Source organism: Aplidium turbinatum, chromosome 3 (genome assembly GCF_918807975.1).
Source record: "Aplidium turbinatum chromosome 3, kaAplTurb1.1, whole genome shotgun sequence".
In the NCBI taxonomy this organism is placed as follows: Eukaryota; Metazoa; Chordata; class Ascidiacea; order Aplousobranchia; family Polyclinidae; genus Aplidium; species Aplidium turbinatum.
The window spans coordinates 38,849,593-38,876,010 of record NC_137474.1 but is presented as its reverse complement, the minus strand read 5'-3'; the positions used below and the strand labels follow the sequence as shown (position 1 = coordinate 38,876,010).

The 26,418-nt window shown below is 35.3% G+C and overlaps 1 protein-coding gene across 4 annotated transcripts in view; it reads left to right on the top strand.

Annotated features, from left to right (window-relative positions):
• Nucleotides 1–3,585: 3,585 nt before the first annotated feature.
• Nucleotides 3,586–26,418, top strand: part of LOC145767512 (myelin regulatory factor-like) — a 28,616-nt gene continuing 5,783 nt past the window's right edge. Inside the window, exons 1-23 of one of the 4 annotated variants that reach the window (XM_082579345.1) lie at nucleotides 3,586–3,750; nucleotides 9,183–9,234; nucleotides 9,523–9,716; nucleotides 10,059–10,164; nucleotides 10,771–10,835; nucleotides 11,466–11,642; nucleotides 11,876–12,041; nucleotides 13,775–13,908; nucleotides 14,345–14,636; nucleotides 15,851–15,944; nucleotides 17,368–17,469; nucleotides 18,055–18,131; nucleotides 18,645–18,755; nucleotides 20,242–20,410; nucleotides 20,892–21,011; nucleotides 21,369–21,480; nucleotides 21,680–21,789; nucleotides 22,191–22,345; nucleotides 23,643–23,763; nucleotides 24,322–24,407; nucleotides 25,148–25,210; nucleotides 25,588–25,738; nucleotides 26,163–26,289. In XM_082579345.1, coding sequence (XP_082435471.1) covers nucleotides 3,654–3,750; nucleotides 9,183–9,234; nucleotides 9,523–9,716; nucleotides 10,059–10,164; nucleotides 10,771–10,835; nucleotides 11,466–11,642; nucleotides 11,876–12,041; nucleotides 13,775–13,908; nucleotides 14,345–14,636; nucleotides 15,851–15,944; nucleotides 17,368–17,469; nucleotides 18,055–18,131; nucleotides 18,645–18,755; nucleotides 20,242–20,410; nucleotides 20,892–21,011; nucleotides 21,369–21,480; nucleotides 21,680–21,789; nucleotides 22,191–22,345; nucleotides 23,643–23,763; nucleotides 24,322–24,407; nucleotides 25,148–25,210; nucleotides 25,588–25,738; nucleotides 26,163–26,289 — 2,881 coding nt within the window. In that variant the 5' untranslated portion in view covers nucleotides 3,586–3,653. Of the gene's footprint in view, nucleotides 3,751–6,209; nucleotides 6,406–9,182; nucleotides 9,235–9,522; nucleotides 9,717–10,058; nucleotides 10,165–10,770; nucleotides 10,836–11,465; nucleotides 11,643–11,875; nucleotides 12,042–13,774; nucleotides 13,909–14,332; nucleotides 14,637–15,850; nucleotides 15,945–17,367; nucleotides 17,470–18,054; nucleotides 18,132–18,644; nucleotides 18,756–20,241; nucleotides 20,411–20,891; nucleotides 21,012–21,368; nucleotides 21,481–21,679; nucleotides 21,790–22,190; nucleotides 22,346–23,642; nucleotides 23,764–24,321; nucleotides 24,408–25,147; nucleotides 25,211–25,587; nucleotides 25,739–26,162; nucleotides 26,290–26,418 lie in introns of those variants that run through there. The other 3 variants (XM_082579346.1, XM_082579344.1, XM_082579347.1) reach the window with 3 other exon arrangements.

Below are 26,418 nucleotides of genomic sequence, written 5' to 3'. Positions count from 1 at the left end.
CTCTCTTGGAAATTTAAAGCAAAACGTATTTGCTTCAACATCTGCCACAGACGACAAAAACGATTAAGCGCGAGTAAAGTATTTTTAGGGTGTAATGTTTTTAATCGGGTCTTCTTTGAGGTTAGAAGTTTGGCTACAGAAGCTTTCAACCATCTTCATCTGAAAACCAAAAATATCGCAAACAAACGAAAAAAAACAATAAGCAAACTGAATATTTCATCAAATTTCACCACTGGTTATCAAACGAAAAAGCGCCTTGTGTCTTTGATAAGTGTGACGTCAGTATGGAGGATATACCGGAGGCTATGCCGTATTCGGTGGAGACGGGAACCTTAAACGTGATAAAAATGGAGAAGGTAAAAATTGACCAAACGACGCCCCTCGAACTGCCTGGTAAAAATTGGTAGTCGTTAGTCAGTTGATAGAATGACAATCAGAAAAGAGATGGAAAAACAAAGTAAAGCGCAGGATTAGATAATGAAGGGTATAAGCTACCTTAATTTGGAGGGGTTTTAAAAAAGTGTTCTGCTCTTTCATGGAAAAAAACGTTATTGAATATAAAGTTTAAACTCCAAGAGTCATGTATCAACAGCTTTAGCCTACTGTATTCAGGTCAATTCATCGTAATCAAGCTTTAAACTTTTAGAGACAGAATTGAACTAAAAGAGTAGGCTTATTGAATCCCCTCGCAGAAAGCCAGCCAGCGTAATTGCTATTAATATATTTAGTTCTGTTCTTACTTGTAAAAACATCAAAATTGTATAGGCTACTATACAGCTGATTGATGTTTGGGGGTGTTTTTTTGGGGGTCAATACCAACAGAAATATTTTCTTCATTTTTATTTTTTATAACCAAAGAAGCAGTCCAGTTTTTATTTTAGTCCATCCAAGCAAAAACGATGACTTGCTATAATATAACAGGTTTCTAACAAAAGGAAGAAGCGACAAAACACAAAGGATAAAGCGCCGCAAATGTAAATAAAGTACACTTGCTAAAGGAAAATTTAAATCAGAGTTGTCTTTGATACTGGTTTCGAAAATGTCTTCATTATTTTAACTAACATATTTAGCCTACATTTTTGTTGTTAAAATTTGTCGTATGACCGATTGCATAATGCAGATTTGGTCATTAGTTTTTTGTTGAAAAACATTGCTACAGTGTACAAAAAGCATTGCAAATCTATGAAATGGCAATTTCATTTCAATTTGAAAAGGTAGCACACTTATAGACTATTTTGAAAAAAGAAATGTGAAACAAATTTTGGAAGAGTTTATAATTATTCTTAAAAACGTAAAATATTAAAGTGAAAACACTTTGTAATCCTGATGAGCTTGAGAAAAAACGAGCACTGGTTTGGAATCAGACCAAAAATTATTATCTAAAAATGCTTACTTGTATCTATGATTAAAAAGCATAGGCTACTTTTAATTTGTTGATCGCGATACACAACAAGATAACGTGATATAATTTGAACTCGTCATACTTTTTTCTTGAATATTAAATAAGTTTAATATGTTGACCAGTGTTATTTTTAATTGACTTTTGTAGATATAAAAATTTCATATTTACTTCGTGTTTCTTTAACAACTGTCGGTACAACCAATGTAAATAATAATTTATTGTTCTAAAAGACATTTCGAATACCCCGGAAAAGTATATATCGCTGATTTGAAAAAGTGTTTTTTATACGTCCAGAGATAAGTTCAGTTAGTTCTTCAACAAGTTATAAACAAAGTTTGTGAAGCAGAAATATGTGCAATGTGCATAGACAAGCAGTAGGTGCTGTTTGCATGTATATGCACATTCTATGGGTAGGCCTACATCAAAACAGCTTTCTTTATAAGTCATTAACGTAAAACCCAGTAAAAATATACATTGACATAGGCTATTACATAATTTTAGAGTTACTACTTATTGGTAGCAGCCTACTGCTACAAATTAGGCAGGCAGAAGTCCATGCAAATTTATTTATTTTTAATAAAAATTAAAAGCAAACTGCAAACACTATAGGCCTAATCGTTTTCAAGTTTCTGTCTTCTATTTTAATCATTGTTTTAAATATCCGACATATTTCATAACGTTTTCACGCAGTACACCAGCTGTAGTGTCGACCATATGCTGACATTATTTACAGTAACGTACATCAAGTTATTCAATTTTGTTTCAGTTCAAATGAAATTATTAAATTTAATGTTCTTTGTATTAGTTAATAAGAGCTTTAAGCGCCGTTTTGTAAAGAGCAAAACTTTCGGTGTTAAGACGATTGCTTGCAATGGGCCCTTTAGAATTTTTTTCTTTTAACAAAAATTACCTTTTTATAATAACTTTTACAATAACAATTAACTTTTACATTGATTCAATGTTTGTACATATTGAAAATTAAAACCGACTTTGCTGGCTGAGTAAGTGTTAAGTTTAACTTTTCGAACTGAACCGTTCGTGTGATTTAATCAAATGAAAAATTATTAACTTAAATTGTAAGAGGTTTTGTTATCTTTATACTTTTTGATCAATCTAACCGCTCAGGAAATGCCATAGAAAATGCACTTCTTCGATCGCTTTAAATGCATCTGGCCACACGTTTTAAAATTATAACTTGGTATGTTTTGTAGCCTACTCACATATACACAGAACACATCAAAGGATTGTTTTTTTTTTTCAAGTTTCCTAAAGTTAGGTCAAAATTGGCAATAGTTATGGCGTAAATGCAGTTCTAAAGTGCGTTAATGGTCAGTGAAATTATAAAAATCTTTGCTACATTGTGTAAATATTGTAACCTGAAAAGAAGGATCGGATCTTTTTGCTTTAATTCAATATTTCAGCTCTATTTTCAGAATACTGTAGCATGAATAGATATTGTTTGCAAACTGAGAAGCATATAATAACAATAAGTGTCACACATAACTCAAGATATAGCCACGAAATGTGATACAAACGAACAGGGCCCCGATAGGACCAATTTGATAAACATTTCCGCCAGAATGAGCAGCAGTTTGGAAAACTTACCCTTATTCATTCTTTGTTCGTATCTCAAACAACGTAATCGACCACACCGAAACCAAGTCAAATTTGGGCGATAAAGAGTATAATCTTACTAAACTTGGCCAATAAAGTGGGGTTTGCTGTATTTGCTTTGTTTTTTTAATATAACGAAATGAAAACAAGCAAGCCGATGCCAAAACAGATTTCACAATAAAAATAACAAACAATCGTTTGAAAGATCATCAGCAGAGTATCAGGACTATGTTTATTGATTAGAAGTATTCATTTTGTAAACAACAAAAAATAGCCTACTCAGTGAAAAAAAACAACTTAGGCTAATTATGAAGTAAAATTATTTTAATTTGACAGAAGCCAAAGCATAACTTGATGAAATTCGTCAATATCCTTAACCGGACCAGCAAGGTTTTTTAAAGCGTGCTGAGTTATATATTTTAAATAATACTCAGGACTTTTAGATGCCCTGAAGGCAGAGCATTTTTTAGTCACCAGACCACAAGAGTAAAGTCATATGGGCAAAGCCACATTCCTTTGTTTATTTAATTTAATAATTTCGCTTGAATTTTTTTTCACCCAGCACTTAGTGTTCATACGTAAACGCCGCAAAAAAGTGACATAAAAATTTTGTAAAAAAAGTTTCAAATTCTCTGTCATGACTGAGTTAGAGCGAAAGAGAGCGACGTTCGATCGTTTGCATGGAGACAACGAAAATCCTGCTTTCATAAAAGAAGAAGCTATTTTTAGTTCAGGTATGTCTTCCTATTTACCTCTACCATCAAAAAGTTATTTTAAGTTATTTTCTGTGACTTGACAACGAATTTAGGAATTTTTTTGTATTCGGTTGTGTTCAGATCAGCTTGGTTGTGCAAATATATGACAAGGATTTATAATTTAGTCTTTGATTGAAAAGAGTTTCATAATGGAAACCAATAGATTAAGTTGGTTTTGCTCACAATAGATCAGTGACTTGTCGTGCTGCAAAAAGAAAGTTAGTTGTATGTTGACTAGCAAACAAGATGTACATTTATTTCATAGCTTCAGGGTATGTAAAAGTTTCGTTAAAGTTTCAAGGAAATTGTGAGATTACGCTAGCGTTGGTTCATGAGTTTAAGACAGCTCAATTTAGCCATTTCAGCACGCAAATGTGGTTGTGTAAAGTCTTGTCTGTAATGCCACAATAAAACAAACATGTATTGAATAACTCTCTTCGACGTTTCACCGAAATACAACTTTTGCACTACACGTAGCTGACATACCAAACAAAACTCGGCATGTTTGATGGCAATTATGAAGTTTTGAGCGATAAATAAGGCACTGAGATGTAAAAAACTGAATACAAGCATCTAAGTTAAAAAAATTAAGCTATTTTAATCGGCTTGCAACCTATATAGCCTCGTTTGAACACTATGTAATGATTTTGAAACGTTCAAGTAACGTTTCTTTGATGTAAAGTAAAAAAAAATATTTGTAAAGGAATTCAAATTTTTTTTAGGGAAGTGAGACTTTTATTCAATAATAAATAAATACATAAATAGTAGGCCTATAATATTCCACACCCCCATATAACTATATTTTATTGCGTATTTATAACGTTGTATTAAAATTGTTAATTTATAGTTATATTGCTTTCACCGAGATTTTAAATATACCATGCATCGTATGAACGTCATGTGTTTGTGAAAAGGTTCAACTCTATAACAGTGCGTCTATTCTAAAACGACGCCAACTTATAACAACTGGGAAAAGTCAATCTAAACTTTACGGTTGTAATTTTTTTCTTCTAAAGGTGTTAATTTGATCATTTTTAAAAGTAATTCTCCTCTACTTTTTTATGTTTATTCCCATTTGAGCTTTACCAAAACGACAACAATAGAGACATAAACTATCGTACTTTAGCACAGTGAGACTCTAGTGGTGATGACACTTTTAGCAAGCAGTAAGACTACAAAACTCTACATGCTTGTTGTTCAAATGCAATGTGTGTGTCAAATGTAATGTGTAAATCAAATGTGTATGTAAGTTTACGTTTTGTACGCGATAATAATCTTCTTCTATCGAATCTTCTAAAGTGGGTTGGTGCACCACACAATATGATAGTAGTGGGCGAGAGCTAGTGAGTTTACCGCTTTGTTGAAACACAATTCGAATTATGTAGAATTCAATTTGACTTTTCGCGAGATTATTTCAATACAAACTAAAGCAGTGTTCCGTGGAGTTAGCGAGGATAAAACCACAAGCTTAAAAACTACAGTAGTTTATACCAAAACCGTATTGGTATTGTAATTTGTAACCAAGCTACATTTTGAATACTCGCACTAAAATTTTTGTGTCCTTGCGACAAAACTGAATGTTTTGCATTGATGATATTTGTCACAATTTTGGTCAATTTTCCTTTGCATCCAAGTTGGTTTGTGTTTGTTGTGCCATATTTTCGCGACAACAAAATCAACCACTTTTTACATTGATTCAACATCTGCAGTGGTAGTTTACCTGGCCGGAGTTTTGTTTTTGAACTTGAAACGCTGATAAATAAAATAGAACCGGAGAAAAAGGGAAAACTAACTTTAATAATAAAATAAAATTTCCGTTTTTGAGACTTTTATACTTCTTGACGCTTGTATTATTCTCACGTAAAACTTTACGTCAAAATTCGAGTGCACAAGGGCCAGAAGGTTTATGACGTCTCAATTACTTTAGTCCCTCCCGTCAATCAAAACACTGAAGTTTTTAAAAAAAACATTGCCTCGCTGTTGTTAAGATGTTCAACAAATGCGATAACCATTCACTTGCTACATATTAAAACTTTAAACTTTTCACTTTGGCAACACACTGTGCATATTTTGATAATAAATACTTCTTGGTTCAAAAAATGAGTAGGCTATTTATGCGTTAGCTATTTATGCGTTAGTTTATGTCTTAAACTTTTATCATCACAATAACCATGCACTCTAACATACTTCGGTGTGATTTAGAAAATTATTATTAACACGTTTCGACAATACTGTGCATTTAAAAAACCATACAAATTATGTTGCAAATAACAATTTTATCTTGCTTATGATAACACATATTCTTCGTCCGCATAGAAAACAGATAATGTTGTGAGCACAGTAGCCTCAGGGCAAAGTTTATGTGACCAAGGTACTTCATATTTGAAGATATGAAATGATTTGCGATTTTAAAAACAAGCAAAGAAGACAGAGTTTGCAAATAGACGAGAATATTGAGCTAACGAATAAGAATACAGTTGCGGATTTGGAGGGAAGATTGTGCAGTCTCTGCATCTCAAAAGAATTAATTTAAAAATTATTGTACTTGCTTATAGTATTATACATCTATCATTATGGATATAAACAGGCCTAAGGTCAACATGGAAGGATTTTTTAACGTTTTGTCCGGCACTGGTAAGTAACAACAAATAAATAAGTAAAGATTGAATGCCAAGCGTTCTATTCTTCAAGTTTATCTGGTTTTAAAGATTATGATTTTTTTAATACCGGCAACAATGAAATTTATTTTGGTTCATAGTTATAATGTTCATCAAGTGATAGTTAGCTTATTAAAAAAGAAGCATCAAACTTGTCATTTCTATTTTGTAGTTACACCATGAAAAGTTAACATGGTCATATTTCAAAGGCATACCTAAAATATTCTGTGTATGTATTGGACAATCAAGTGTAGGCGGTAATGCCACCAGGATAGTTTAACGAATTGCTTTGATCTTTCCGCTGCCTCATTCCGTTTATAGTAGAAGCCTGATGACAGGCAGCATTGTGACAAGAAATGATACTGATAAGGCCAGTCGAAACCCGCTGACTTTACAATTGTACTGCCAAAAATACTGTTGATCAAAAGTCGCACTAGAGTAGAGTGAAAGCATTTCAACATGGGTGACGAAAACACTGCCTTGTGTTGATGGCCAGAAAAATCTCTTTCGTTTCCTTGTGTATGTTTTTACATTGTTATCACCACGCTTTGTTTTCAAGATAAATCAATTGAAAAATACTGATAGTTGAAACTTCACATTTATTGCGTCCTCCACAAGAGATTGATTACATTTCGTATGCTGTCACCAAAAATTAAATATAAGCAATTTCTTTTTCAATGTTATGCAATTTTGTAAGAAGCGGAAATGGTCAGTTTCAGACTTTCTGGCTGTAACATTGTCTTCCATAGAATGATTTCGAAATGTAAGGAATTGCTTAGGTTAAGTCTTTACGAAGTTACATCACTGTACCAGCTTGGATAAATATACTGTATTCAAATTTTGATTTTTTGACTTGTAGCAGTAACTCATGACATGCAATGATAAACTTAACAACAGATTGCGCAAAGTATGGTATAAACATGTAGGCCTAACAATGATCAACCAAAACTTACGTTGAAACTGTTGTCGATATACTTACCTTATAAAATTCTGCTAATAGATTTCTGATGTCATATTTTTGTGTTTGCTCCTGACAAAAGAAGCTGGAGGCATGGCCTCAAGCCTACATAGGTTATTTGAAGTGTTTACACGGTGGTTTAGTGTGTTGCAGTTTTGGTATCACGCGTGCGTTCGAACCTATAGCCTTACGCAAGATAAAAAAGTTATTGAGTTGGTTGCAAAAAAGTTTGCACCTCGCTGCCTGTAAACACAACTTTATAGGCTACCGTTTTTTTTTACATCTCTAGCGCTGTACCACCTTGATTAGGAGGATATAACATGAAAATATATTTTTATCTTGTTTTTTTTTTAATTGTTTTTGTTTGTACTTTCTTCAATTTGGAGACGTACGTTAGATACACTATTCTTTTGCAAGAAACGATTACGTTGGGGTGCAAACGATGTTAGCCTACTACAACTTTCAGTCTCAATGCTGTTCAAGCTGACACACTATAAATCTCAAGCTAATATTTTCTTGATATGATTTAGACTCGTCGTACATTTTTCTTGAATAGATATCAGGCAGTGCATCTTATGAATCCGTAATTGGGCTTCTCTCTAGCACCAGCTTGCTGGACGTATAGTTGTTCTCTTGCGTTATTATTGCCTTTTTCATTACTTTTGCATTAATATTTTCTTGTTTGACATTTTCCTTGAAGTTGCTTTGCGGCTGAGCTGCTCAATGATATTTGAGCACAAGAGACATGTAGTAATCTGAGTAATTGTGAAGCTATTATACTTCAAAGTTTGCTCACTTGTTGGATTCCATGTAAAAGTATAGCCTACAGTATCTACTAGTAATCGCTAATCAGATGGCCATTCTACTTGCGATGAAGAATTTCGTTAGCTGCCAGATTACGACGATTACTACACCTCTAAGAAATTCGATTCTCTAGGTCAGGGGTTCTTAACCTTTTTTGTCTCGTTTACCCCTTGACGAATGAAAAAAGTAAAATTTACCCCCACCGTTTTGGTGGCCCTTTGTGATGTCATCGTGTCCAATCAACCATGCAAAGAAATACAAATAAAAGAAGTTGCAATCTACTTTGTGGTCGAAGTCCTAATTAGGTTGTGTACAGTGAAAATGTAGCACACATGCGCTGCTGAAATGAAACTGGTAGTCGACTTGCGTGGTGATAAAAGAAAAAGACGAAAACTTACATTAAGCATACATTTGAATCAGAATCGAATGCAACACTACCAGTTTTTTAATTACTGAAAAAATGATGTTTGCTTTAATTTATGATTCAGTAAATTTACCCCCTCGGTAGGTGAAATTTACCCCCAGGGGGTAAATTTACCCCCGGTTAAGAACCCCTGCTCTAGGTGGATCTTTTCCAAGTTGAATGGCACTGCTCAATGCTCATGTCCATATAATTGTTTCTATTTGCAACATAATTCCTGTTCGTTATTGAAACATTAAAATATTTACATTTTTTGTATCCCATTGATTTATGACTTCATGACAGTCAACTGAGAAGGTAGTTGTAGTATCTATCCGTCAAATAGAATGACTTGTTGCCATCCATATGGTAACTTTTAAATATTCTAACACTCTCTGGTGGTAGCTAGTGGTAGTTTGAAAGAAATTATTTAAAAATGTAGACTACACGGACCAGAGTGGTGATAGTAAAACACTAATGACAGACAGCTATCTGATAGTCCAATAGAATACACCCTTGTTGCCCAAAGATTACGGTGGTATTAATCATGCGTGATAAAATTTTACTTGGAATAAGTTTTTGTTTTTTATAGATGGGGATGATTTTCTGGACAGTTTTGAAGACCTCATATCGAAAGCAGAAATGTGCGTATCCATTCTAATAATCTTACTTGGTTTGTTAGTTGAAGTACTACGAGACTTTCTATATTTTAAAAGCAAATCAATGCCACGAACAACTTTTGTCAAGAGGAAATTCAGTCTCTTTTCTTGTTTGTGCTGTTTTAGGATGTCAACTGACTGTTGGGAGACCGTATGGTCTGTTCGTTGTCTCCGTACCAAAAAAACAAAACTTTAAACATTGTATGTACTTTTGTTTTATGCCACTTTTGTGTTTTGTTTTTTGATAAATGAACAATTGATTGATTGTTTCAGACCTCTAGACATAACAAACATCCATCCAGTCTCTCTGGACACTCCAACGTCTCAAAATCTTGACGTCATACATCAGTTACACGGGGATCAACAGCAGGATCAAAAATCATCCAACGTTCGTTACATGCAAGCCAACAACCAAATACGCGAAGACACTGACAACGGTCAATATTCACGACAAACTTCAAACAACGGTAAAAGTGGTAATGCTTTCTATCCTTCAGTTCAAGGTATCTTACTTAAGTTTAAAGCACCTTGCTTTACAGTTTACACCTTAAACATCAACAAACGAAAAAATAATTTGCACGATGTGGGCGCCGCAGCCGCGGCCAAGAAAAAATAAACAAACGAAATTTGCATATATGCAACATAAGGCGCTAAGACGTTGATAAAAACCATTCATCGAATGAATAACTTTTCAAATGCCAATCAATGAATTTTAACGCTTTCATTGTTTGCATATCAGACGGCAGAAAAATATTCTTCTTTTTCATGGTTTGCACAGGAGTTTGAAAAACTTACTTAATTTATAATAGGCTTCCAGCTCACTACGCAATCAGACGATTACGCAAGAATACCACATCTTTTTAATGGGAAGTGTTCTCAAGTGATACCCATTCAAGAAGAGCAATACTCTACCAAGTGAGTAATTTATCAGCTTGGTTGTGATTTTCTATGATTTAAACGTGGCATGGTTTAAATAATGTTTAATGTGATATTAATAGCACTGAAGATGAAAACAGTTTAGATTTCGAAGGTTTTGCTGAACATGAGTTTAGCATCCATATTTTGGGCTCTTTATCTTTTGATTACATTGACATGGTACTTCAACCGTTGCTCCTAAATTTGACATCTCTTATAACTTTTTGCATTGTTTTTTCGCCATTGTCTTTTCTTCGGATGTGGTTGGTAGTTTTTCGTGAAATGTGCTTCACAAAAAACGTTTGAATTTCTGTCTGTCTCGATTCGTTATGATTGATGTCTTTGATGATGAACAATGCAATTCAAATCAAACACGATTGATTTTCGTCATGTATCAATGGCCGTCCTCACATATAGGCTACTGTACATGTAAATCAGCAACGCAAATTATATTTTTGCTTTGCAAAAATATTAACACCTTCGGCTACAGCCTAGCCCTAGTGTAAATGATCACGTAGTGTGAATAAGCCATAAAAGTATTATAAAACATAACGTTCTGAAAAAGCTCTTTTTCGATGCCAAAAACACAACGTCCATTGTTTTCAGTTGTTTACCCGAATCTCCACCTGATTCTGGCTCAGAAAGATATTCTCCTACACGACGAATTGAGAGTGAGTCACAATACGCATTAAGTTGAGGCTATTTATTTACTTGTAAAGTGGAAATTGCGTATGATGATTTAAATCAACCCCCAAAGTCCCCCATGTTAAAATGACAAACTATTTTATTTAAATGGGATCGTAATGTCCTTTTTCAAATAGAATTTTTGATTAGGATTTTTGTGTAATTAAAAACTCCTTGACAATCGCACCAAAGGCAGGCGAACGTGAGTTTTAAGGTGATTTTATTATAGCCTAATTAATTTTATATATTTTTAAAACATTGAGCTCTTTTCGTATTGAATTGATGTTGTAACTAATGTTTTATCTGCCATGGTACCGTAGTGATTTAATATGAAAAAAGTAACTAAACCATTGTTTTTTTGCTTTTTGAAATTCTTAGCCTTCCACGAATGTGGGTAAAAATCTATACAAAAAATATTCATACAAAAAATATCCTTTCGGAAAATATCCCGATTAGAAAATATCCTTACTGTACGTGGGTATTTTGTATGCATATTTTTGTACTAATTTTTCCGTATGGATTTTTTACTACAGTTAATTTCGTGTCACTCACAAAATTTATCAAACGTTTAAAGTAGCTTACAATTCAGCTACATTTCATATTTGTACAATCTGTAGCATCACAACAAAGCAACTTCCTCCCAAGAAAAGAGGGATTTTCTCAGTCTTCTGGCCAAGTGCAGAAACAGCGCTTCAATAGTCCACTCTCTTATGATAAGGCATCTAATCCACACTTTGGCAACAAAATGAGTCTGGATGGAAGAATTTATAATTCGCCTTTGGATTACAATTCAGGTAAAATCCCAATAAAGTGGTAAATTATGACAATTTCTGCAAATTAAACCACCAGCAAGATTTAGAAAACAATGTGTGCAAAAACTGAAATGTTTATTTACTTTTAAAATTAAACCAATTTGCAAATTTTTGTAGCTTAAAAACGTTTAACTTACTGTACGTTGATAGCGCAACTTTTTCTTTTTGTTGTTCTCGAGTTAATTTGATATTTTGTTCCATTCTGATTGCAACAGATGCCAGTGATCTTCAATTCACTACTATAAATGGATCCCAGATAGGGGTATACGGCGACATGGATCATTATGCTTCAGATACCAGCAAAAGCATTGGCAGCCTTAGCCCAGGGTCAAGCACATCAGATGCATCTTTGACCAGCAACTCAGGCTTAAGCCTCAATGGGTGAGTGCAATTTCTGCAAAAATTTCTCAATTATTTGGGCCGTAATGCATCAGCGCATACACTGCTTTAAAGGAATACTAAAGGAAACACCTGACTTGGCGATTTTCACGTTCTTTGTGTTTAACATGCTACCATAAAACAATTTTCAATAAAATTTTGCCCCATTGCGGTCTGATCAGCATTCCGCGCGTGCTTTTGTCAAAGCTTTCAAAACGGGAATGGGCGCGAGCAGCGAAGCGTGCGACTGTACAGTCAACGCAGGCCTTAAAACTCGTGTTTTTTTTCCGGCAGCCATCGTTGCCTACCGAGAGCTCCTTCTCGGCGGCCAAATCTGCGTGCTTGGAGGCCAAAATACAATAACGATAGCACAAGTAAATAGCATTAAACTTGCAACAATGTTAAAATGATCACTTAGCGTTGTTGAAGTCTGGGCGACTTCCTGCAATAGAATCGTTGTAGCCTACCACGCATTAAATGCTTTATCGGGATTGTAATCCGGTATTGCGGGATCATCTAACGACCCTAAATTGATTTAACTGCTCGCAGCTCAGTAAATTATTTCAACTGCATACGCCTTTCATAAAACCTGACCATTTATTCCGTTATGATGTCACCATTGAGGGTGTGAAGTCACTAACCCACAGCGTTCTCAACTATGAAGACATGTGTTTTACCCACGGATGTCAACTAACCTAGTTCTCCTTTTTAACAACGATTCAATGTCCGACAACATTGAATCGATATAAAAACGACAATATTGCCAGCTGATGTAAATTAGCACTTCGGATTAACACTTCGTTAAAATAAACATCGGGAATTGCAAACAAGACTTACAGCGCTGGTGATCGCAGCTGGATATATTCAATATATACAACAGTAGTGACTATGATGCGCTGGCCTAATTCTGCGTCACTCTTTGATACTACATATTTTCGACATTTAATCCACGATCATTCTAATGCGAAATTAAATAATTGGCTAGAAGAAACCGGCGGCCAAACTTGGCCGACGGAGGAGGTAGCACCGGCGGTCATTCAAGCACTACTTAGCGGCCATGGCCGCGATGGCCGCCGGCTGCTTTAAGGCTTGTGTTGTTACTATAGACTAGCAATCAGCTGATCGCGCAATAGTTGTTACTGCGGGCGATTTAACTGTAGGCTATGTAAGCCCAGGTATGTACATCAAAACATCAGATTTCAACATCAAAACATCAGACAGTTTGCTCAAAACATCAGATCTGATGTTAAAACATCGGATGTGGTAACGTGGCCTTTGTTGTTGCTGTCGATAGTGACGTATTCTCGAGCAGTGTTTCCACTTTTTGGTCATTTTGAAAATATTAAAAATAAATGAAACATTGGACTTTGGGCCTTGCCAGTGCCATTGAAAACAAATTTTGTTCGTAATTTTTTTTTTAAATGTAGGCTATTCTTGAATGTTCAGTTTACACATTTTAATGCTTAATTCCCGTTTGAAAATTTCATTTAGTGGGCCTTTAATTCCTACCTGGACAATGTAAAACACAATTTTTATCACTTGCTTTGTGTTAAACATTTGCCATGACTGCTTCAGTGGATCACAACATCTAGCCTACTGTACGTAGTCTACCGGTATTGCAGATCACTCTACAAAACACTATTTTATTCTGCAATTTAAAGTTCAAAAATCAATTTGAATTTACAAAATTGTTCCTATAAGGATGAAATTATTTAACAGTTTCTTTCAAATTCTAGAGTTCCAGCTTCGAAGAAGCGAAAGCATTCAGAACAGCCAAACGGACAACAAACTACAGAGCACCTCAGCGCAGTGTTGCTAAGCCAACAATACAGACAACAAATAGCTCAGCCTCCTATCAAACAAGAGCCTGGTGAGACATTTGAAAGCCTCATTGAGCTTCTTTCAATAGCGGATCAGATTTAGGAGGTCACTTGGACATGCATCGAATCGAAGCATGTAAAACGAAAGCAACAAACTTGTGAAAATTTTATTAGGGCACAACCCTAGACCATTGACACAGCTAAAAAAAATTCAACGTTATTTAACATGAATAATTATTACAATCGTATTAAAACGTGAAAACATAATTTTTTTGAGGGAAGGAAGGCAAGCTATTTTCTTTTGGAGGCGATTGCGCTCCAAGCCCTCCTGAATAAGTCCCTGTCGTAGAACTACCTAAACAGCGTGCCTCTTTCAAGCTGCATTTTCACCTTTTTTATTGTGTAGGGCCTAATGGGAAGTTATGCCTGCGCAATAAGCGTTGACCTCAAAAACACTTTTTGAATTTTGAACAGGAATTTTAACAGCTCAAAGAACAAACGAGACAAGAGGAGGATATTTTAATGACGCCTATGAAAACACTGAGGGAAAAAAGACATCTACTCTTCGGTTGCCCTCTCATACAACAAGTGGAAACAGCAGAACGCCTGGCAACACTCGTCAAGACTCGGTTCTACACAGGAATAGAACACCACCGATATCAAACTCAATACCTTCATCTCACTTCACTGAAAACAACAACGCGTACCAAGTCATCAAGTGGGCTCCTTTCTTGAAGGAAACATGGACACCGGTTTGCGACGCCATGGGGAAAGAATTGTAAGTGTATGATATCGTCACAGTGACTCCGCAGTTTGAAGATTTAGATCAAGATAAAAAAAGAGTTCATTTGTTTGTTAAAATCAACCAAGTGTAGCCTATAAAGATGACTGTTTTGCCAGTAAAGCTCATCATTTTTAACTATTTTTATTTACAGCCTAATAGTTTAAATTACCGTACAAGCCTTGTTTATAAAAACATTTTTTGCATATTAGCAGTTTTCAAACACCATTTTACACTTTTCATAATTTACTAACTTACTTTATAAATGATAAAACAAACCTAAGTGGAAGCTGGTGTACAAGCCTCCGCCCTGATAAAAAATACCATGACGTCATAGATAGAAATCGACCAAACATATAAGGTGAAACTACTTTACATTTGTGTCTTGGTCGATTCCAATCTATGATGTCATAGCTATTTTACCGGGCGGAGACTTGTACACCAGCTACCATAAATAATTTTACTTTCTTAATTGTTTCTTGTAAAAAGGTCATTGTCACAATCCTTAGAGCCTAATAGTCAATAAACAACAACACAAAATTCTCAAGGAATCATTGCTAATTGTTCACACTACCGGACCTGAGTCGTCGTCGTCGTCGTGTGAGCCTCTGGGGCCGAAAATGTGGGCCTTTGGGTCTATCCTTTTACCATCCCAGATTCACGATTTTCCCGGACTACACTGGAAGGCTACTAGAGAGCAGCCAGTCTTTGGTTTCATCATCCATGACACGCAGACCTTCCACTCCGTTAGGTGGCTTGAAGATGGAACAGTCATTGATGATGTAGTCTGCGGTCTGTTCCTCGGCACCACATTCACAAGAGGAGGAAGAGGCCATTCCCCATTGGTGCATGGTTGAGCGGAAAAGCCCGACGCCCGTACGGAAACGGTTGAGGCGCACCCATGCCTGTCTTGGTAGTGTCAGGCCGATGGGGCGCTTGTCGGCGTCAGGGATGAACGAACAGAGTGTGGTGGCGGTTGACTTCCATTCAGAATTCCATTTATGGTCCGCCCAAGTAGCCGCAGAGATGTCTTGTACATCAGCTTCGTTGATGAGAAGTTGGGCGGCTGGCACGAATGGGTATCTTGATTTCAGTCGACGGGGGTGCTCGCTTGGGAGAGCAGAGATCTTGTGGAGAAGGTGGTTAGGCTCCAGTGCGCGTCGACCTGAGTGTCTGATGGTTAGTGAACTTAAGGCAACGTATATTTTCAGGAAAACTGTCTCATACAGAGTAGACGCCGACAAGGGATTTAACTTTGCGGTTGCTGATGACACTTTTGTTTGCCAAAAGAAAAACCATTTCCAGGTACTTTAAGTCAGTAAAATACTGTCAGCAATGTTCTTATTGCGTTGTATTTTCGTGAAATATTTACACAATGTTTTTTTATGATCACTTACTTTATGGCCTATTGCAACATTTCTAGAAATAACAAGTTTTAAGTTATTACGATTATGGTTCGAGTTTAAATATGTTGTTATAACACTCATTGATTGGTTCTTTGGTCGCAAGTGTAGCTAATGTAGCGGTAGCCTACGACTACGTGACTCTGAAGAGGAAAGCACCTGATGTGAACCTGCCAGTAACATAAAGTTTCTTCAAATAAAACCTCCTAAAATTACACTAGTGAACCTTTGGACAACAAATTTCTATCAGAGATGACTTTATAATAATAATAATGTTATGGTTTTATTTATTGTCGCTCTACAACAGCTGAGGTCTTTTAGCGACAGGGCTCATTTTTAATTTGTATCAGGTTTACGATGTTATCACATTATTACCCGACTCATTCTTACTGCGCTATGCAGGATAGAACACAATCGGTACCGTTTTTAAAGTCTTCGGTTTGACCCGACCTGGAATCGATCTCAGATCTACCAGCACCAGAGCCGAAGGCGAAACCACTCGGCCACTGAGCTGGTTGAGATGACTTTATGTGTTTCTAAAAGTGATTTTGACGCTGATTTTAACAATTTCTTTATTTTTTTTGGCAAAGCCCCGGGGCAAAGTATTTCAAAACATTTGTGTTTTTATTCTAAGTTCGACCTACAAAGATTGCGCAATGAGGACTTGCCCTTAGTTTTTTTGTTTTAAAGGACTGCTACATTGCGCAACAAGTACTGCAAATAAGAAATGAGAAATTTTAGAATGTTTCGACAAAAGTAGGCTACGAAACCAAGTTCAGCTTTAATTTATCAATATTGCAAAATACCTAAAACATTAAGGGTAAATGCTCTGAAAATCTGATGTGCTGGAAAATAACGAGTGCAGATTTGAAAGCAATGCAAAAACATTTAGAAAAACTTAGTTGTATTCCTGTTGAAAATAATACTTTAGAATTTGTGGATCATAGTGTTATTTAATAATCTCACGTTTGTCAGGCCTACTGGCCTACACATCTAAAAGTTTCATTTTTGCTCTTGTAAATACAGCTTTGGTTTATTGTACCACAAGCTCTAACAACACATTTAGCAGTCGGATCCTATTACCTTTCTGTCTTCTGATAAAAGGGTTTCTGATTTGAAATAATATTGTGTTTCCAAAACATGTGTAGCTTTGAGGATTGACACAGCCAACACTCGACTTCCAGTTTACTAACTATAATACAATTAACAAATAAAAATATAATTTATTGGCCTATAACTGATACCTAAAATAAAAAATTTATGAAAAATAAAAATAGAATTTTTTTAATTTTTTTTTCTTATTTTCTTCTTCACGTTTTGTCCAGGTTACCGTGCACATAGGCGTGGTAGGACACCCTTACTACGTCAAGACTGAAGAGGGTTTGCAGCCACTGGATGCATTCTACATAAACCTGTATGGCGTAAAGGTCAGTTGCAACGTTCTGTACTTTTTACGTAGACAATTAATAATTTACTGCTAGGCTATATCTTAGCTGAAGCTTCATGCTAGTATGGGTTTAATTGTTGCTTATCGACATCAATAAATTTAGTGGTATAATCCACCACTTAGAATTTCATTTTTACGCATGTCGGTGATAACGTATCAGTTTATGAAAGTTACTATTTATCAACAAAATAGTTGAGCAAAAACAGCCAATATGTTACGGTACAGCACCATCGATACGGCTGCTATGTTACGTGCAGTTTGATTAGGTCTAGAGTGAATGTTTTGTCGATTGTTGATATTTCATTTCATCCAAAAAAAGAAACTCCCAATGTTCATGCTTATTAATTACAATTGCACAATATCCTTCTGCTGCAAAATCCCTGACTGGTTTTAGAGTTTTAGATTAATGACAGGAAAGTGACGAAACAACTCTTTCCATTACGTAGACTTTTGAAATTTATTCATTGGACTCAAAGTTGAACAAAATGTCAATATTTCAAACATAACACGAAGAAGACTGATTATGATGACAATATATAAAATATACTTATGATTTATGTTGCAGTATGAAAGCCAAAACCAAACCATCGCCATTGAACAGTCACAGTCAGACCGAAGCAAAAAAGCTTTTCATCCTGTCAAGTATATAGACGATTTCATTTCCTCTTTAATTTTATTTGATGGTTCCTCTACAAAAGTTAACGGTCAAATTAGTGTCTTGTTACATGATCTACAGTTTTGTATGTCAATCGGAAGCTGCATTTTTGAAATTGACTTTGAGAGATGTTATGTTTGCGAATAAATTTCTCCTAACTTCCTGTTAGGAGAAATTTATCAATGAACATGAAATGAAATGAAAACATCAATGAATAAGTTGAAAAGCGAAGTGTGTATCTTTTTTTTATAGTTTATGTTTTTTCTTTCAAGGACTTTGTTTTTCTTTCAAGGACAATAGTTTCATTTCAGACTTTAACCATGGGGTAGTATACTGTAGTAGAATAATATACTGTAAATAAGCTTAGCCTACGCCCAAAGTCAAACGGCTGACGCAAATATTAAACAAGTTTTCTTAAATAATCTAAAAGCTCGAATGTTGCTGTAATGTCATCATCAATTCGAACTCGGAAAACATTCTATTTTCATTCTTCACTTTAGGGTTGACCTTCCCGGTGACCAAGTGACGAAGGTGACAATTGGGCGTCTCCATTTTAGTGAAACCACAACAAACAATATGAGAAAAAAAGGAAGACCTAACCCTGACCAGAGGTACAGCAGATGAATCATACCGCTTGTTTTTATTTTGAACTATTACAAAACAGAGTTTTATAAGGTGTGTACAATGATGAAGAATTGTAGACTCTCATAATCTAATTTTGTATCTTTATTGCAACAGTAAAATTAGGTATTGTCAGAGATGGGCATGATTTTGATCTTGAAGATCACTTTTTTTTTGGTGATCTTGATCTTGATCTAAGATCACTTTTTTTTGTGTGATCTTGATCTTGAAGAACAATAAGATCAAGATCACCTTAAAATTGAATTTTACTTCCTAGATAGAGGCATTTTTTTAGAACTCGTACTGTACAAAGTAGTTAGTGGCAACTACTAACATTAAGCCACTGTTAATATGATATGTGCCCAACAAAAGACGATTTAAAGTCTCCATCTAATCTAGTCAGTGTTCCCATTTCAAAATTGAAAAAGTTTTCTGTGTTGGTCATAATAAAGAAGTCAACTTCCGTGTACTTTATGTTGACGTATAATAAAAAATTATTTAACTCTGTTCACAATTTCCATGTGTGAATTTTAAAGAAATGTTTGCTTTCTTTGACCCAATTTTAGATGCTTCAAAAGTCTAGAATGGCAGTGTTAAAAAATCTGGACTCTAGCCGACTTTGGTCATGTAAAGTGGATTATTGCAGCAAATCAACCAGACCAAGACTTGTTTAGGGTCTGAGTATGGAGCGGTTTTCCGACCGCAAACCTCTGAACTTTTTTGATAGCAGACAACAGTATCAAAGTTGCCAGATGGATAAATGGTGCAATAAACATTGACATAATACAGTGAAAGTTAAAACTACTTAGTAACACGAATAAAAACTCCCACATGAACCAGACAAAAATTTGGTAAAAAATGATGTGGTTCAAAGTTTATTTTTATTTATTTATTATAAATAAAAAGTATAAAACTAATTGCAAATTTTGCGACATTTTCAGAACTACTGTAATTAACCTCGGCCTTGGGTGTGACGTTGCGATTCTACGCAAACTACGTCAACAATTGATAGGCCCAATAGCAACAGTCACTAACTTATTACAATTCTTAGGCCAGCGATCGAGTAGTTAAAAGTAAAAGTTAGCAATACCAACTATATGCCTTTACCCAGGTAGCCTATAGCAATTATTTTTTGCAACATCATTGATCAAAAACTTCATTTTTTTTCAAGTACACAAAAAGTGATCTTGAAAGTGATCTTGATCTTCAAGATCACGATCTTGATCTTGATCTTCAAGATCACATAGTTTGGTGATCTTGATCTTGATCTTCAAGATCACCTATTCTTGGTGATCTTGATCTTGATCTTCAAGATCACCAATACTGGTGATCTTGCCCATCTCTGGGTATTGTAAAACGTTATATAGAATTTCATCTGCAAGCATAAACACCAAATTGTTTGCACAATAAAGCAGAAATACAGGTTCAAAAAGGGGTGATTTGTTTGCAGTGTTTCACATTTTCGTTTTATCTTAGATACTTTATGTGCATTGTTGCTCTGCACGCACAAGCGGGGCGCAAAAGCTACACGGTAGCTGCATCAGGAACGGAAAAAATAATCGTCCGGGCCTCCAATCCGGGGCAATTTGACCAAGACGATATACAATGGCAAAGAGCGCAAGTCCCTGACGCGATATACCACAATGTAAGTGTGAGAATATCAAAGTAAAATTAAAAGATATATAGGAATTCTATTTATGTCTTGTTTATACAGTATTTCTGCAGTTCAATGTAATTCAGCAACTTCGTAGAGACCTCATACTAATGATGGGATTGCATGTTCAGTTGATTTATGCTTCCCCTAAGAACTAATTTCTTGACTGACACTGTAATTGGAACAACACCCCAGTTTCTTTTTAACTTAGCCTACTCATGGAATTCGTCAAAGCTTAAAATAACTAGGCTACAAAAACATTTGCAAACTAATTCGGCGAAGAGAAAAAAAACACTTCAGCTTAAAATATTGCTGTAGTGTACAGCAAAATAATTTGGAGCATGCGGTACATTAGAAATGTTTGAATTCAAATCAACAGCACTTCACATCATTGCGTTTAAAAATCCGTTTGATAAATATTTAACCCGAAGATTTTGTGGAAACAATCACAGTTTCTTGATTGCATTTTCAGGGTCGTGTTGGTATCAACGCAGACCACCCGGATGAAGCATTGGTCGTGAATGGCAACATCAAGTTGACGGGCCACCTCATGCAACCTTCGGACAAAAGAGCAAAAGAAGCTATCGAAGAAGTTAGTGCATGCTTGGGCTAAGAATGGTTTTAAACAATGAATCCAACAATGTACTAGAAAGCAGGTCGTAACTTAGCCTCACGTCCAAATTGATGTACATTAAAAGCTTCTTAGGTAGCTAACATTATATTCAAAGATAATATTACATTTTTATGTGGTTTTAATGTCACTAAAACTTATTGAAAACGAACTGATATGTTATGTTTTTACAGTATATAAATGGTTACATAGCCTTGTTTATGAAACGTGATAGGTTTGAAGTTTTGTACGTATAATAGACGTAGTTATACATGTAAATTACATAAGTTTTGTTTGTGTCCTTACACTTGAAGTAGTTGACAATTTGTGCTTTGTCAGGTTGACACCAAAGCTCAACTACAGAACGTGTCAAATATCCGAATTTGCAAATACCGGTACTCTCCGGAGTACGCCATGTATGCTGGCATCGACACCAACAGAGAAGAAACAGGTAAACTAATGCTAAAAAGAATAACAAAGTCATCTATTTTTTACTATGGTATAAACTCTACACGTCTTAAATGTTCTCCAACGGAATAACAACGAAAAAAAGTCACTTCAAAATCAGACAACATTGAGTTTTTTAATTTGTGTTTTTTTGACAATTGAGTTATTTATTTCCAAATCTTGATCATGATCTGATCTTTCAGGAGTGATTGCGCAAGAGTTTCAAACGGTTCTGCCTGAGGCTGTGACGGAAACAGGTGACGTTGAGCTTCCCAGCGGTGAAGTTATTCCGAACTTTCTCGTGGTTGACAAGGTAATAATGAAAATCCACGACAATTCCAGTGTTGCCATCATCATTGAAAATAAAATTTGTCAATTTGAAAGTAACCCTTAAGGTGTTGGATTTTTTGTTGTTCTTGTTGTTGTTTAAACTCTTCTCAAAAAATAAAATAAAAGCAGCCGACACTAAGGTCGTATTGTATTTAACAAGCAGTTTGCAAACAAATAAAAAAATAACAACATGTGAGTAAAAACTTTTTTAGTTTGTTTGAATTACGCTATATAAAACAATTTATCTTAATTTAACAGTAAATTAGGAGTATATATAGCAAAAACTAATAAAACAGATTAATATAACAATAAAGCATTTTAGAACCTATTGCAACTTAAGTGACAAAAAATAATTAATCTTTTCTATAATATGTTTGCTCTTAGGACCGTCTGTACATGGAAAACGTCGGCGCTGTAAAGGAGTTATGTAAACTGACCGGAAATTTCGAATCGCGAATTGACGAACTGGAAAGGTGGAACAAAAAGCTGAACAAACTGAAAAGTCAAGGGAGTGTGCGCTCAAATGTCAGCGCTATAAGGTATTCATTTTTTTTTGAATTGTCGTAAATAGTGAGTTTGTGGAACGAAATGTGCTCAATGCGTAACAGACCTGGAACAATGAAATTTTTGATCAATTGTTAAAATTTTTCTATTTTTCTATTCTAAAGCTTTGGTAGAGAATTTGCTTTGTTGAAGCTATAGACAAACAAAACAAAGTAACCTTAGCGGGTTTAACATGTTGTGTAACACAGAGATATAACATAGTTAAAAAAAGTCAACTCCAACGTATGCGACAGGTACGTTTTATGTCCTTATCAGGAATTACTTAAATCTGCAATATTCATAAAATAAAAATTGTGGGATAAATCTGTCTATGCACTATAACTGTAACGACACTCCGGACTGAAAAGTACAAACTGAACAAATGATACAAGAATCAAGAAAATGAAGTATCTTCTGACAGGTGTCAAACCCACAACAATGCTTGATATGAACGACTCGGTTAGCCTACTTGTCTTGTAATGCAAAGAAATTTATTCTCACACGAGTCAGTTCAATCATATATAGCTAAATATCGATTTCGATCAGCTAGAAGCTAGATCATCTTCAGTTAGCTGAAGGCAAACAGTACAAAATTCAAATGATGAAAGTGCGAAGAAATGAAAAAACGTTTTTGAAGGCACTTTCATCATTTGAATTTTGTGCTGTTTGCTTCCAGCTTAACTGAAGATGATCTAGCTTCTAGCTGATCGAAATCGATATTTAGCTATATATGATTGAACTGACTTGTGTGAGAATAAATTTCTTTACAATGATACAAGAATGATTACGAATAAATTATACGGCGGGAAACAGATCACAGGAAACAGATGAGGTGTAAAATACAGTCATGTGGCAAACAATTAGAACACATACAAAAGGAACGACGAGCCACACGCGAATAACTGCCGGTTTTCTATTCTCTTCAGCAAATTTATATTTTGTATAAAGTCTAAGAAACATGTTGTTATATGTCAATGGACAACAAGAAGCTGTTTACCTATAAATTTGTCTATTAAATAATTAATTTTTATTTGTTTCGAAAGGTTTTGTGTTGTACAGTAGTATCGTAAACAGAAATTTTCTTTCAAAAATGAACCTTCCATGGCCAACGTTTGGTCAAACTATTACCATCATCTAAAAATGATATCTATTTTAAAACTCTTTAAATATCTGCAAAACTATAAAACGACCAATCGAAATTAAAGTGTCAAAAAGTTTCTGCTGCCTGTTGCCTGACTTTATATCGTTAATCTTTGTACTGCTCGTCTTTATTTTAATGTTCATTTTCTTCAGTGGTTTCACTCAAAGCACTGCAAGTACTTCGTGTTCCAGCCGACAAGGTAGCGGCAGGTACGGCCCGTCGGGTACGTCTAGTGGCAATGGGAATAAGAGAAATCAAAGTGGAAATAAAAAGGTAAACAAGCACAACAATTGTTACTTCCGTTAACTATACAATAGGTTAATCTTGCTCACTCTGTTTGCAACCAACATAGCCTAATCGAGAATGGTTTAAGACAAGCCTCTTTCTGCCGTTATGCCAACCAATCAATTGTTTGTTTATCAACAACAAAAAAACACAAAAGTGACATAAAACAAAAATATGAGTCACTGCTACGGCTTCAGAATAACTTTCTTTAATTAACCTGTTATAGCACTGAGTTTCACAAAAGCAAATTTGCTTCGTTTTCACCGCAACAATGACAGAAATGATAAGAATAAAATTGCATAACAAAATTATCATCTTTAAATAAGTAAGAGAACGCTTCAGAGCACCATCAAGCAAGTTAAATCTAATCAGGAAGACGAGTGGAAAATCATTAACACTCCGCTTTAACTTCTTCAATTAAAACAAAATTAAAAAGAGCAGGGTTAAAATAAAGTCCCTTGGTCAACTGAGCCAGCTGTTTTCATTACCCTGTGCATATGCATCAGAGTAAGAACACCATCACTTTTACGAACTGTTTTTTTACAGTCGAAGCGACCTGATTCGATCGCTTGCATGAACAATCGTCGAACACAGATTACCATCCTTTTTCTAACGGGAGTCTTGGCGCTTGGGTAAGTTACTGAGGTTTGGAGCTGTTGTAAACATAAAACTAGTAAAAATCATAAAACTATTGTGAACATTAAGGTATGCGTAGTTAATATTTCAAAACTTATTACAGTATTGATTTTTGCCACGTAAGCAAGTATCCTGAAAATTAAGATTTTCAAGTTTTAACCGATTTTGGTGGAGGCCTCACAGCATTTACAACAGCGCTTAAAACGGTTGGTTGGTTTTGAATCTTTATCCTCGGACTGACAAAGCCTTGATTGGTTATTCCTGGTAGTTTCGCATACTTGTAGAGGCTCTTGACACCGCAGGCCGGTTACTGAAATTGGCAGAGTGAAGTTTTCCGATTGTTGAAGTGTTGTTGCCGGGGAATTATTCCATTCACTAGGTTCCGCTGAATGGAGAAGAGTCCTGAAAATGCGTTGCTCGAGCGCACACCCCGGGAGTCGAATTTGCGCCGCGTGATCTTGAGCCGGGTGCGTAACCACTGAGCTGACGGAGCGGACAAAACGATAAGAATTTTCCAGTTCTGCCGGTTATAATTTGTAACTCACATCTCAATGATTGTTTTTTGATAAAAGAGTTTCTATAGATTACTTCGGCTGCGTGGATGTTTATGTCATTGACATACCGCTTAGAAGCATTACTCGTTTCATTCCTTTTTCTTAATCCTTGGAACTTATTTGTATCTTTTTTTTTATTCGATCATTGATCTTCATGGTGCATGATTCTTCCGGGACTCCAGGTTAATCTTGTTTGCCGGACTATACATCTTCAGAGTGGAAACTGATCGATTGCCAACTCTTGGGTAAGTAATTTACAGCCAATCTGAATGCATGCGTGCATCGGATATTGACCCTAGTTTAACGATACAGTCATAAACTATGGTTTTAGCATTAGCTTGTTCACTCCAGTAGGGTAAAAGTTTCGCATATTGAGTTTAAACAACAACTAAAATTTTGAAATTCGTCAGGTGAAAGATTACATATCTCAAATATAACGATTAATCGTAAAATTGATATGGCCGTTTAGGCTACGTTTCAGCCTAACCTATACTACAGTTACATGCAATAGAGTAGTATGTTTAAAGTAACGTACCTTGCATTAATTTGCTAGTAAGCAGAGAATAAACCTTCGAAAACACAACATCGGGTGCTTCACTTTTCTCCCTGTTTTATGTTGTAGAGTAAACGGAGGAGCAAATATTTCTAGTACTCCCATATTATATTCAACAACGAGCAGCACAAGTGGTGAATCCCCAGAGAAAGTTCCACCGCCGGATGTCGTCTACTGTTCAGATCACGATAGAACAGCAAGGCTTTGCTCAGACAGCTCAGTGAGTGCAAGCATGCTATCACTAGATAACTGACGTGCAAAGATAAGGGAATTTTAGCCTTTAAATGCTCAGATAAAAGAAATCATCATAAAACGATTTTTTAGTTTATTATTGTGTTAGCTTTTACGTACGTTTCCAGACTAAGTCTGTTTTTTTTTTTGTTTTTTTTTCAAAGATTAAACTTACCTTGACAACAGTTTTCTCCCACAATTGTGTTACTTTATATATTGATGCTGCAATGTACCATATAACTACATCTTTATTTTTATCTAATTACTGAAATATTTTTATTCACTTTGTCACTTATGAAGCAATAAGGTATGTTTTCAACTTTGTAAACTTACCGATTTTAAATCGTAACCAGCTGTTGTATGAACTTAACCATGTAAGCTAAATTTATAAATTTGTTTAATATCTTGTATAGGCATTTTGCTGCGCAACTGAATACAAAGGAAAAGCTCTTGCAACAAAAGTTTGCAGTAAAACCATCCTACAAGTTACCCCAACCATATTTTCTCCATTGGACCCAACTCCTCCTGGGACAGATAATCGTGAGTGCCTTATATTGACGCAAATGAACGTTTCCTAAACGTTATGTAACATAAGTTAGTTGTGAGCAGAGAGAACTTTTTTCCCGCAAAGACTATTTAACATTATAGTTCTGAAGACACAGAGAAATT